We start from the raw sequence: 14,627 nt of genomic DNA, 5'->3' as shown, positions 1-14,627 counted from the left end.
TGCTCAGTTTCAATGCCCTCTTTTCTTTGATACTCCTGAACCTTGAGGGGAACAGGTGAGGGACAAGAAAGGGAATAATGTTTTGGATAGAGAGGTTAACCATAAACTTGGCAGAGAAACTCAGGTTTAGGGGGCCTCAATTTCCTCCCTGCCTCAACACCATAATTTCAGTACCTGTGGGCACTCATATTCTACGTCAGTGAAAGGTTCTTATTTTATGTCATGAAAAAGTCACTAATGACATAGTTAAAATATTTCTAGTATGACTGAATCTTTATAAACCTGATTTAAATATAATTAATGAAGATAATTCCATTTTCTGTATTGTAAACTAATGTGAAAAGAAGAAGATTTAATCAACCTGAAACATAATCATACCTGCATGGTCCTTCTTTTAGTTAATGTTACTTGAAAATCTTTCCACTCCCAATGTTGCTCCACCACATGTGCAAAAACAACATGTCCATTTCCACAGGCTCCAGCGATCTGGGTGCCATCAATTGACCATGTGATATTAAATATGCTGCCAGTGTTGGGCTTTTCTAAAGCATATGACCACTGGGGAAGAAAGAACAAGAATAGAATCAATTTATTTCAAAAACATTTTAAAGAAGTTTCAAATTGAGCATATGTTAACATACTAGGATGATTTTTTTTAAAGAATGTGTCTTTATTCTAGAATTATTCAGAAATATTTTTCTTAATAAAATGATAGCATACTGAAATGGAAGATATAGATGTGATTTTTAAAGTATACAGTAGAATACATAATATGATAAAAGAGTATGAAATCGCTCAAGAACTGCAAAACACCCACACCATTTTGATTTACATCATTTAATTTTAAGCAGTTAATACTAAACGGGTAAATACAAAGATTACGTAGGAAAAAAAAGACATCTTACTATTAATTCATAAGGATCTCTATAGTCCACACATCTAAAAATTTGTTACAATATTTCAATAGTGTCACTAAAAACTGAAACTAAACACACAATGTAACTAAAACACCTCTAAAACACATATCTTAAACCATGAAAGTACAGGTAAATAGATATTTTCCTTTTTTCTTTTTCTCACAGTGCAGTTAAGTATAACCTCTTCTAGAATCTGTTTGAGAAAGCGATCTAGCAATATCAATAAGCATCAACTGGAAAAAGGAGATTCTTGTGTGTGTGTGTGAATAAGACAGTAAGAAAAAAAAACTTTTTCAAAGATGGTATTATATGCATTTTCTTTCATTCTTTCAGATGAAACATACATATTTACTAGATGGATGATTTATTTATTTGACTAAATTTATTTATAGTCTCTTTCCATTCTTTTAACCTTACAGACTACGGACAAATTAAGTCTTGATTTTTTGTTGTTGTTGCCCTTGGGTGGGCATTTATTTTTGTTCTACATTGGTTGTTTGTTTGTTTTAATATTCATTATCAGCTATGGGCTCACTGACAAAAAATTTGGAGAAAATAGAAAAAATATAGAAAAAATTCACTAATCCACACTACTATAAAACAAGACTTTAAATTCCCAGTAAAAGTTCACATATCCAATAAAAAGGCTGTATGACTCTTACTACACACTGACACTTTTTGTCAACTCCTTCCCATCCCCCTTCAAATCTCTAACTATTGCTTAAGTAAAAGACTCTATGATAACGTTACTATGAAGAAGGTAATGAACTGTAAGCTTTGCTTCATCAGCAGCATAAATATATATATATAAAATTCACATTTTTAAACTATTTACTTTAAAGCATGATTTTAAAATACCCAAAGAACCAGATCACCCAGAAAAATCTTACTAAAATTAAACATACAAATATTTATCTAAGAACTCATGATGCCCGATCCTAAGAAGAGAAAATGAAAAGAAATTTTAGATATTATCATCACCCTATATTCCTCTGACTTCTTTCAGAGTCCACATGAACCATGATACCCAAGTTATATTAAATTCTTACCTTCTAAAAAATTAAATGATTTCTTCCTCTTTGTGATTACTCTAGTAATAAAAAAAAAATACAAGCGCAAGCAAATCATCAGAGAAGGAGTCTTGAATAGTTACTAAATTTGAGGGGACAGGGTTATATTTTGTCCAATCAGTAAAGTTAATAATTTTTATTGGTAAATCAAAAAGATTTATCATTTGTCCTTTTTTTAAAAATTGAGGTATAGTTGATTTACGACATTATATTAGTTGCAGGTGTACAACATAGAGATTCACATTTTTTTTAGATTATACTCCATTTAAAGTTATTATAAAATACTGGCTACATTCCCTGTGCTTATCATTTGTGCTTTTAAAGAGACTTTTAATGCTCTAAGTCTCTTTTCTTCTCCAAATAAGCCATGGAACACTGGAATCACATTTGCATTTCCAACCACTAGAAAGAAATGAAGCTGCCTCCCTGGATGTAATTTAGTGGTGCTAGCAGCAAGAACCCTGAAGATGAATTTTTACCTATCCCTCTCACTTATGCTAATCTCTTTGACCAAACTATCCCTTTGTTTAAGGTAGTGTTACTCAAAATGTGCTCAGGCCAGCACCATCTATATCACTTGTGATCTTGTTAGAAATGCAAATTAATAGGCCCCGCACCATCCTATTGAATCTGACCCTCTAGGGGATGAGGACCAGGAAACTTTTTGTTGTTGTTAGTCTGTTTTTCTTTTTTAATTTTTTTAAATTGAAGTATAGTTGATTTACAATCTTGTGTTAATTTCTGCTGTACAGGAAAGTGATTCAGTTATACATATAAATATTCTTCTTTAAATATTCTTTTCCATTATTGTTTATCATAGGATATTGAATATAGTTCTCTGTGCTATACAGTAGGACCTTGCTGTTTATCCACCCTGTATATAATAGCTTACATCTGCTAACCCCAAACTCTCACTCCATCCCTCCCCCAACCCCCCACCACCACCTTGGCAACCACAAGTTTGTTCTCTATGTCCGTGAGTCTATTTCTGTTTCGTAGATAGGTTCATTTGTGTCATACAGTATTTTAGATTCCACATATAAGTGATTTCATATGGTATTTGTCTTTCTCTTTCTGACATACTTCAATTAGTATAATAATCTCTAGTTGCATACATGTTGCTGCAAATGGCATTATTTAGTTCTTTTTTATGGCTGAGTAGTATTCCATTGTATATATATACACCACATCTTCTTTATCCATTCATCTATCAACGGACATTTAGGTTGTTCAGGAAACTTTTAATGAGCTCTTCAGGAGATTCTTAAGCATCACAAAGTTAGGACACTCGTCCTCAACTCTGTACATTAGAATCATCTGGGAAGCTTTTTTCCAAAAAAAATACCAAAAACCAGGAATACAACCAAATAAATCCAGAATTTCTTGGGGTGGTGTCTGGATATGTTCTTAAAAGTTCTCTGGGGGCTTTCCTGGTGGCACAGTGGTTAAGAATCCGCCTGCCAATGCAAGGGACATGGGTTCGAGCCCTGGTCCAGGAAGATCCCACATGCCACGGAGCAACTAAGCCTGTGCGCCACAACTACTAAGCCTGCGCTCTAGAGCCCGTTAGCCATAACTACTGAGACCACATGCCTAGAGTCCATGCTCTGCAACAAGAAAAGCCACCTCAATGAGAAGCCCGCACAGGGCAAAGAAGAGGAGCCCCCGCTTACTGCAACTAGAGAAAACCCCCATGCAGCAACGAAGACCCAATGCAGCCAAAAATAAATAAATAAATTAATTTTAAAAAAAGTTCTCTAGGTTATTTTAATGTAGAACCACGGTTCTAAGAGAAAAGCAAAATCTGTGATTCGCGTTAGGACTATCATTAGCTGCTGACTCACTGTTAATACCAAGCCAATGAATTTGCTAACACTTGAGATTACATGACCTTTGTTTTATCCTCTAATCCAGCTTCTTTGTTATGTATAAATTTTTCTTACATTCATCAAGCTAATTTTTTTTGGAAACTTTTTATTAGAATTTCAAACATAAAGTATAATAGGAAGAATAACATAAAGCAGTGGTTCTCAAACTTTAATGTGTATTAGAATTACCTAGAGGGATTGTTAAAATACATGGCTGGGCTCCAGTTTCTCTGATTTAGTAGATCTAGAGTGGGGGCCAAAGTGTTTTCATTCTAACAAGTTCCCAGGTGGTGCTCAAGCTTCTGGTCCAGCAACCACACTTTGAGAATGGCTGGTATAATGAAGCCCCATTACCCAGTTTCCAACAATTATCAACTAATAGGTAATTCTTATCTCATGTATACTACCACCACGGCCCAGATAATTTTGAGCAGTCCCTCATATCATATCATTTCATCACAAAATACGTCGGCATATATCACTAAAAACACAAAGATTTTTTAACCCAACCTCAATACCATTATTAAACCTAAAAACAATTAACAGTAACTCCTTAATATTATCATAGTATCTAGTCACTGTTCAAATTTTTCCAATTGTCCTTCTTTTGTCTCCAGTTTGTTGGAATTAAGATACAAATAAGGGGGCTTCCCTGGTGGCGCAGTGGTTGAGAGTCCGCCTGCCGATGCAGGGGACACGGGTTCGTGCCCCGGTCCAGGAAAATCCCACATGCCGCGGAGCGGCTGGGCCCGTGAGCCATGGCCGCTGAGCCTGCACATCCGGAGCCTGTGCTCCGCAACGGGAGAGGCCACAACAGTGAGAGGCCCGCGTACCGCAAAAAAAAAAAAAAAAAAAAAAAAAAAAAAAATACAAATAAGGTACAATCATTTTGCTTGGTTGCGAAGTCTCTTAGATTTCTTTTGATCTATAAGTTCCCCTTACACATGTTCTTTTCCCTTGAAATTTTCTGTGGTTGAAGAAACTGGGTCATGTCCTGTTGTTTCCCATAGTCTGGATTTTACCATCTGTATTCTCATGGTGTTAACATGTTAGTCTGTCCCCTTTATTTCCTGTTAATTGATAGTTAGATCTAGAGTCTTGATCAGATTCAGGTTTGATTTTTTTGGCAAGAAAACTTCGTAAGTGATGTTGTGTACTTCCAGCAGGAAACATTTAATGTCCAAATGTCTTCTTATGCTGTTAGCAAATGATAATCATTGCCTAGGAGGACTAATTCACTTACAGTTGCAAAATGGTAATATTCCAATCCTTCTTTCTTCATTTACTAACTGTAATAGTGCTACAAAAAGAAACATCTCCTCAACTATTTGGTTACCCTGGGATACAGTTCACATATCAAAGGCAGAATAAATTCTTGATTATTTCCCCTTAATAATATATTATTTTCAATAATATATTTTCAAAAATATAAATTTGAATAGTGACAATATTATTAGTAGATAATTGATAATATTAAGAAAGTACTGTTAACTGTTTTTAGGTTTAATAAGGGTATTGAGGTTAGGTTAAAAAAGAAGTCTTTGTGTTAGTGATAAATACTGAAATATTTAGTGATGAAAAGACGTAATGTTAGGGATTTGCTCTAAATGATCTGAGCCATGGAGAAGTAGGTGGTGGTATACATGAGATAAGAATTAGCCATTAGTTAATAATTGTTGGGTAATGGGTAAATAAAGGTTCATTATACCAGTTGGTTCCCTTGTAACTTCCAAATGTAACCAAGAAATGTTACTGTTTAGTATCAAGAACTCATTAATTTTAACATATTTGATGTGTTTTTATAAATACAGTGCTCCAATTAGCCCAATTTTAGCCAGTGGAATCCCCTTTCAGTTGGTTCTTTAATCTTTTTGACAGAACCCTGTAGTCTTTGATCACTTCCCCGGCTTTGTACAATGACAAAATGTTCCAGTCTCATTTTTATATTTCCTGACCCACACCTGGCATCAGTCTTTTCTTCAGTGAGTCATGGTGCACTTTATGGAAATACGGAAAATCGTACTTAAAAAAACCCCACAAGTGCTAAGGGTGCTCGCTGTTACTGAGTTGATCATTAAAGCCTTTTCTAGGTCTTTTTAATAGATAGAACTAGGAAATTTTTTCAATAACTCAAACTGATACTTCCAATTCAAATCCAGGAACTGTCGGATTTTTATTTACCCTCTCCAATCTTACCTCAGTATCTGCTTTCACTTAGCCAAAAATCCCAGCTCTTAAGAGCATCAATATAAATACTCAGAATAACAACATCAACACCACAAGCAAATAGTTACAAAAGAGTTAAAATTTTTTTTTCATTCTTTTGCCCTTAAGCTTATTTCCCTTCTTTTAAAAATGATAACTTTATTGAGATATATTTCACGTTATAAAATTCACCCTTTTAAAGTACAGAATTCAGTAGTTTTTTCAGTGTAGTCAGAGTTGTGCAACCATCACCACTACTAATTTCAGAACATGTTTATCACCACAAAAAGAAACACATGCCCATTAGCAGACACTCCCATTCCCCCCACCCTCACCCCCAAGCTCCTGGTAACCACTAATCTACTTTCATTTTCTATTCTGGCCATTTCATGTAAATGAAATAATACACTATGTGGCCTTTTGTGACTGGCTTCTTTCACTTAGCATAATGCTTTCAAGGTTCATCCATGTTGCAGCATGCATCAGTATGTCATTCCTTTTTATTGTCAAGTAATATAGTATTGTATGGATATACCATATTTTGTTTCTCCATTCATCATTTGATGGGCATTTGAGTTTTTCAACTTTTTTTACTATTACGAATAATGCTGCTATGAACATCTGTGTACAGGTTACTGTGTGGACATGTTTTCAATTCTCTTGTATACATACCTAGGAGTGGAATTGCTGTGTCTGTGGTAACTCTATGTTTAACATTTTGAGAAACTGCCAAAATGTTTTCCAAAGTCTTAGGGTAATTTTCTGTTGAGTCTCTACTGTAAGCAGAAGGAACAGACAATCAAATCATTTAGTCATTTGGACTAGCTCCTCTCTGGGTAGGTATACAAATGACTGAATATACAATTAGGCTCATTTTTTTCATTTACTTTGGTTTTAGGAATTGCTTTCTAAAAATTTAATTTTGTTTTATAATTATGTAAAATATTTACAGGGTATCAAAATTAAATTTACCCAAAAAAGTATATAAAACAAGGTATAATCAAAGAAGTCCAACTTCTATCCCTTTTCTCTCTCCTATTCTCTCCTTCTCAATATTGATAATTATTTTTTAATTTTATGTTTTATCCTTATATCTTTCTTCATTATAAGTGTGTATGTGCACAGCTGTGTGTGTCTTGTGTGTGTGTGCATGCGCCAGCATTTATCTAAGAAAAGGGTAGGAGTAGTGATACAAATATGTCCAATATGAAGACATTATCTATTGTAGTATATGGATATATTCTTTTATAGCTATTGATAGTATGATCAATGTTTTTACGTACTCTGTATATCCATACATGTGACTTCCAGATTGCTATAGCTGAAGCTAAAATTCTCCAGTAGACTCCTTGAAAGACTCATGGGAATAACATTCCTTGAGTTCTTGCATGTTTATACCAGTATGCTTATGACCTTTATACTTAAAAGTCAGAATAGCTGTAGTATCCTATGTTAAGCATTGTACAGTGATGCTATTAAAATCTGATGGCATTCTGATTTTCCTCCATTTATGAGTGACTTGTTCTTTTCCTTGGATGCCCACAGGACTTATTTCTTCTTCTTTAAACTCCTACTGTTTTATTAGTGTATATCTGGGTGTTGGCCATCTGGGTCGATTTTCCTAGGTATCTGGTATGCCTTTTCAATATCAATTTCAGATCCCTTAGGTCTGAGAAAATCTTTCTTGAATAGCAGCTTTTAGTATTTTTCTGTTCATTGCCTTGGACTTCTCCTTTAAAAATTCCTATTATATGTACTTCAGATTTTCTCTGCCAATCTTCTGTATCTATCACTTTCCATCAAACTTTATATGTCTTTTGCCATTTCCTTGCTTCCATTTCACATTCTATTTATTTTAAGGCATCATCCACTGTGTTCATTTGCTCTTATATTCCTTCTAGTTTGGTCTTCATTTCTGTAATAATTTTTCCTTTTTTATATAATTCCCTCCTGAGTTCCGTCACCTCTTCTTAAAAGTTTCCCATTCTCCCGTCACCTCATTTCCTAGTTTTTCTAATTCTGATTTATATGGTTATTTCATAGCTTTTGTCATGGTTTTAAAACATCCTTCAACTTCTTTTGAATTAACTGGTTGCAGTGCTTGTCTGTTTATTGCATGTTTTTTTTGTCTTTGGCAACATTATGTGATTTGACTGTGATCTTGATCTTCTGCTCATTTTTAAGTGAAATGGGTTTTGCTGTACTTTTGGGAGGAAGGGATGTTCCAGAAGGATAGCTCTAGAGCTCTCTCTTCAGTTGTTTTCTCACAGTGATGTAAAAAAAAAAAAAAAAAAGCCTCCATTTTTTGAGACTAGCATTCTCTGCTTCTCCAATTTTATTTGGATCTATTCCCATCTTTGCTCAATTATGTCTGTTCTAATCAAACTGGATTTTAATCTCAGCAATTTCTGCAGTACAGGGTTTTGTCCCAAAAGGAAGCTTGATTTGTTAGTTTGAAGAGTACATTCGACCCAGACATCTCCAGCACTGTCATATCCTGTCATGATCCCCTTGCACTTACTCAGAATTGGATTCTACAGAAATTTCTTTCCAGTTTCAGCTGCTGTTCTCAGATTGGTCTGTCTCACTTTCTGGTATTTGTTGGTGATTTGGGAGTTCTTCACGCACATCTAGAGAACATTTGTCAAATAGAAGTAAAGTTCTGTGCTTCTAGAAATAGATAATTATATTTAGATTTTTAGGTACCAAAATCAGAAAAAAGTAAATTCATATTTGTGCTTCTTGGTGAAAAAAACAATAATACATGGTTTGTTGTTCATTTAAAAAAAGGTTTTTTAATGTTTTTAAGTTACTCCACCAGAGAGGAAGTTTACTTTAACCAATTTAGCCTCATCCAAAATAAGTACAGACATATTTGAAAATTTACCATTATTCTATTTTTTATTCATTCTCCCACAATTATAACTTTGCCATTAAATAACTATGTTATTACATTATCTGTTTACATATCAGTACTCTCTAAAGGGGTGAACTACTCCTAGAGTACAGGTATGGATGTCATTCCTTGAATAGTCAGAGTATCACACAGAACTGAACACACAGGAATATTTGTTGAATGGATGAATGAATGTGCCTGTGTCTTTAAGCAAGCCTTCCTTCCCAGAGCTTAACCATGACTTCAACCAAACACGACTTTTAAAATTTAAAAAAAATCCAAGGAGCAAATTAAAAGCCAAAGATTTACAAATTTTAAACTAGCCATCTCAAAAACATCAACCAAACTGACTAAATGGATCAATTCTAGTAAAACTAGTCAAAATGCTACAATTGAAGTCATTAATTGAGTTACATCAGTTGAGTTAATGTAAATCATTAAAAACCAAAAAAATATATTTTGTCTGTACAATGATGCATTAAAACGCAACATTTGGACTTCCCTGGTGGCACAGTGGTTAAGAATCCGCCTGTCAATGCAGAGGACACAGGTTCGAGCCCTGGTCCGGGAAGATCCCACATGTCGTGGAACAACTAAGCCCGTGCGCCACAACTACTGAGCCCACGTGCCACAACTACTGAAGCCTGTGCACCTAGAGCCTGTGCTCTGCAACAAGAAAAGCCACCACAATGAGAAGCCTGCACACCGCAACTAGAGAAAGCCCGCGCGCAGCAACGAAGACCCAACACAGCCAAAAAAATAAATAAAATAAACTAATTTTTTTTAAATGCAACATGGAACATCTTATGTTAAGTGGTTTTCTTTTAATAAATTTATTTATTTTATTTTGGGCTGCATTGGGTCTTTGTTGCTGCGCGCGGGCTTTCTCTAGTTGCGGCGAGCAGGGACTACTCTTCGTTGTGGTGCGCGGGCTTCTCATTGCAGTGGCTTCTCTTGTCGTGGAGCACGGGCTCTAGGTGCGTGGGCTTCAGTAGCTGTGGCATGAGGGCTCTGTAGTTGTGGCTCGCAGGCTCTAGAGCGCAGGCTCAGTAGTTGTGGTGCACGGGCTTAGTTGCTCTGCAGCATGTGGGATCTTCCCAGACCAGGGCTAGAACCCGTGTCCCCTGCATTGGCAGGCGATTCTTAACCACTGCACCACCAGGGAAGCCCTTAAAGTGTTGATTTTAAAAAGATTAAAAGTAAATTCTGTAATAGAACTCTGATGTTGTATTGCTTGCTAAGTTTCTCAATTCTGACCAACAGGGTCTTATTACTGTAAAGGCAGCCCAGTTCCCTTACTTTATGTTTATATTTTATGGCTTTATGGTTTCTAGCAAAGTTGGTTTTATAGCAAATCTGAAAATACAATTCTAATTTTCATTATAAAGACAGAAATTTATTCATGTAGAAAGAAAAACTCTCAGAGAATTAAACTGAAAATTTATGGCAAATATGGCTAAGGAGGCTTTGAAACACAAATGGCAACCTCCTCCATTTTCTAGGAACTGGCCCTCTCCAGCAATCCCTATGGTTACTGCTTAGAGTCCTGATGGCCATGTTTATACAACATACCCCAACCTGATTGACCAGGCATGAGTTCTTAACCAAGGTTGGGCCAGTGACCCCTTCCCTGAGGGTATTTAAAACTAGGACTAAGATTCTTATCTCAGTCTGGCTACTCTCCTGAGTAGAGATGTATACTTGAGGACTGTTGACATTTGTCACTATCCAGCAGGTAAACTGGGGAGGGTTGGGGAGGGGTCAGTTTGCTGGGAAAGGAAAAAGAGGAGAGATATGCATAGAGAAAAGCAGAGGCAAAAGGCACAAAGGAACCACTTTGTGTGTTTTCTTAGCATTCCAGTTTCTGATTCCTGAGGCCTAGCTACATCCTTTCTCTGGCTTCTAGAAGATAACCATGTAATTTTAGAGCAAATTGCTCTTTTTTGCTTAATGGTTTCTGTTACTAGCACCCAACTATAATAAAATGTAGGACAGGTCTGAAGTTCTAGGATCAGCCACACTTCTCTAGCACTACCTCAGTTTTTCCCACTTCTGGCACATCATGTAGGGTGCTACTTCCTCCTCTGCAAACCTTATATTAAAAAAACAAAGAAGCACTACACTAATACTACTCAGGAAAGGAAGCAAGCAATATGCCCAGTGCCCATGGAAAAGGCATCATAGAACTGTGGAGTTGAAAGGAGAGAGGCGATCACTTAGCCCAGATCATCTATTTTATAGATGAAGAACCTGAAGGCCCAGAAGAAGCCTTTAACTTTGTAAATTCACCACTGGAGTCTTGACGCCAGGGCTCTACAAACATATCAATACTATTCCTACATTAAAATAAAATAAAATAATCATACTGGACAGCACAATGCAGAGAACAATTGAGAATTCGTCTTCAAATTGTTGACGTATTAAAGGATATTACATCTCTTTGAGTGAGGATACCATTTTTTTCCCCTGTATTCTGTCAAATTGCTTAGGATACCATTCTTTTTTCTCTGTATTCTGTCAAATTCCCAACAGGGAAATGAGAGCTATTTAAACTAAAAAAAAAAAAGACTTGATTATAACAACTTTTAAAAGTACCTCTTAAATGTCAACTTCACTCTTCTCTTTACTACTTCTACATAAATATACTAGAGTAAAAGGATCCTCAAAAGCATATCTTTAGCCAAGTTGGATTAATTCAATTCATAAAATTGTGCATTCACAAATTAAGTTTAGGAGGAAAAGAAAATAGACGCAAAGTTTCTTATTTTTCTTTAAGGTACACTAACGATTTTTAAGATCAGTATTCTCTCTAATATACCAGGAATTAGCAAATTGCAGGCTGTCTTAAATTACGTGTTGACATACATAAGTGACAATGAAAAGTTACATATTGCAGTATGACCAGTTACTGCAGATGATGAATCATTGCAATTATTTTAACTGAATGGGAGAATGAATGGAGGGAAGACTTTTTATTATAATGACTAACTGATATTCAAGAACAGAGAGGGACTTCCCTGGTGGCACAGTGGTTGGGAGTCCGCCTGCCAATGCAGGGGACATGGGTTCGAGCCCTGGTCTGGGAAGATCCCACATGCCAAGGAGCAACTAGGCCCATGCACCACAACTACTGAGCCTGTGCTCTAGAGCCTGACAGCCAGAACTACTGAGCCCGTGTGCCACAACTGCTGAAGCCTGTGCGCATACAGCCCGTGCTCCACAACAAGAGAGGCCACCACAACGAGAAGCCCACACACCGCAACGAACAGTGGCCCCCCTTGCCGCAACTAGAGAAAGCCCACACGCAACAAAGACCCAACACAGCCAAATATAAATAAATAAATAAATTTTAAATTTAAAAAAAAAAAAAAAAAAAGAACAGAGAAAAATGAAGTTTTCTCTTACATAAGCAATAGCACCACCTGCTGATAAATAAAAGCAATGACGTCAGTTAATTTAAAATCTGGCCAAAGGTACTTTATATATTCAGATCTTTTCCCTTGAATTCTGTTCCACTTAACGTAATATAATGCAATTCATTAATATATTCTGTGTATTTATTTATAATTATTAATTTTAATTTTAAAGTTTTTACCATACATATTTGAATCATGCATTTAAAAAAAATCAAAGGTAAAAATAAAAAGTATTATGGAATCCAGGGAAAAATTTTAGTTTGTGTCTGATATTCCCTGACCACTTCTCCTAGAATAATGCCATCTCCCATACCTACCTTTATTTTTTATAGCATTTATTACCACTTAACATATCATGTATTCATGCTATTTGTTTGTTTATAGTCTTTTGTCTGCTGGAATAAAAAGCGCTCAAGAGCAGGGAATTTATTTTTGTTTACTGCTGTTTCTTTTTATTATTTATTTATTTATTTATTTATTTATTTATTTTTGGCTGCATTGGGTCTTTGTTGCTGTGCGCGGGCTTTCTCTAGTTGCAGTGAGCGGGGGCTACTCTTTGTTGCAGTGCGCAGGCTTATCATTGAGGTGGCTTCTCTTGTTACAGAGCATGGGCTCTAGGCGCATGGGCTTCAGTAGTTATGGCACACGGGCTTAGTTGCTCCACGGCATGTGGGATCTTCCCGGACCAGGGCTCGAACCCGTGTCCCCTGCATTGGCAGGTGGATCCTTAACCACTGCGCCACCAGGGAAGTCCTCTTTTATTATCATTATTTTTTTTTTGGCTGCACCGGGTCTTAGCTGCAGCACGTGGGATCCTTCACTGCGGCACACAGGTTTCTCTCTAGTTGTGGTGTGTGGGTTTTCTCTCTCTAGTTGTGGTACACAGGCTCCAGGGCACGTGGGTTCTGTAGTTTGCGGCACTCTGCACTCGGGCTCTCTCATTGAGGCACCCAAGCTCAGTAGTTGTGGCACGTGGGATTAGTTGCCCCATGGCATGTGGGATCTTAGCTCCCCGACCAGGGATCGAACACACGTCCCCTGCATTGGAAGGCAGATTCTTTACCACTGGACCCAAATGGGACTACCAGGGAAGTCCCATTTACTGATGCTTCTTTAACACCTAGGGCAAGTGCCTGGCACATAACAGAATCTCAATAAACATTTGCAAAGAAATTAATGAATATGAAAATAAATGGACAAATGAATATGCAGTGCATTTTTAAGCTTCCTTGAAAGTATAATAGCTGTGTCAAAGACTTCAAGGATCTTGATAGACCTTGCCAAATTATGCTTGAGAAAAGCTGTACTTCAACACTTTATGAGGAGGCCCATTTTCCCATTTTCTGATGAGTGGGAAATGGCATTAGAAAAAATGAACCCATTACTGAAGAAACTGAATATACTTGGGGGTTCTGGAGGCATTTACAATACACTTCTTTTATCCTTTCCTCATTTTTTTTCAGTTAAAGATTTCCTATTTGGTTCTTTTTTATAATTTCTATAAGACCACTGATTTAAAGTCTTTGTATAGTAAGTCCAATGATGGGCTTCTGGAGGGAGTTTCTATTTCTTTTTTTCCTATGAATGAGCCATACTTTGTATACTTGTGATTTTTTGTTAAAAAGTGGACATTTTGAACATTATTATGTGGTAAACTCTGGAAATCAAATTCTTCCCCCCTCACCAGGGCTTGATGTTGTTTCTTTTTGAGGGATACAGTCATCTATTTAGTGACTTTTGCAAAGACTGTATTCCTTTCATGGATGGTCACTGAAGTCTTCATTCTGTTATCTCAGTGGTCAGCTAGCAACCTGACAGAGCCAAAAACAAAGAAAAAAATACTCTCCCACTCTGCCAATGGGCTCTGAGCTGGGGTACTCCTTCAACACTTAGCCAGGCCACCTATAATTCGGCCTTAGCCTTCACCTCCTGCCTGTGCAGAGCCCAAAGACCTGCCAGTAATACTCCTCTAAAGTCTTTTCTGTGTGTCTGACCCTGAGCGTGTGTGTTGCACACTGAATTCCTCAGTATATGTGACAGCTCTCCAAAGCCGTTATTTTTCCATACATCTTCCTCCTCAGCCTCTTCCTTCCCAGGCTTTTTTGGTTTACCTGCAGCTTGCCCCATTCACCATCCCTTGCCCCATTCACCATCCCTTGCCCCAAGTGGCTGTGGGTAGTATGTCTTTCCATGCTTTCAACAGATGCCACCTGGGAAACTACTCCAGCTCTGAGAGATTTCCAAGGAAGGCAAAA

General features: G+C 36.8%; 1 protein-coding gene across 1 annotated transcript in view; it reads right to left on the bottom strand.

Annotated features, from left to right (window-relative positions):
• The window catches only part of IFT80 (intraflagellar transport 80), a gene marked incomplete at both ends in the record, with an annotated part of 95,574 nt that overhangs the window by 43,363 nt on the left and 37,584 nt on the right, over positions 1-14,627 (bottom strand). The window contains one exon of the mRNA XM_079705233.1: positions 379-558. Coding sequence (XP_079561359.1) covers positions 379-558 — 180 coding nt within the window. The remainder of the gene's footprint in view (positions 1-378; positions 559-14,627) is intronic.

The sequence above is a fragment of the Hyperoodon ampullatus genome (genome assembly GCF_949752795.1).
Source record: "Hyperoodon ampullatus genome assembly, chromosome: 5".
NCBI lineage: Eukaryota > Metazoa > Chordata > Mammalia > Artiodactyla > Ziphiidae > Hyperoodon > Hyperoodon ampullatus.
Note: the sequence above shows the minus strand (reverse complement) of the source record. Positions and strands in the feature narration are given on the sequence as shown.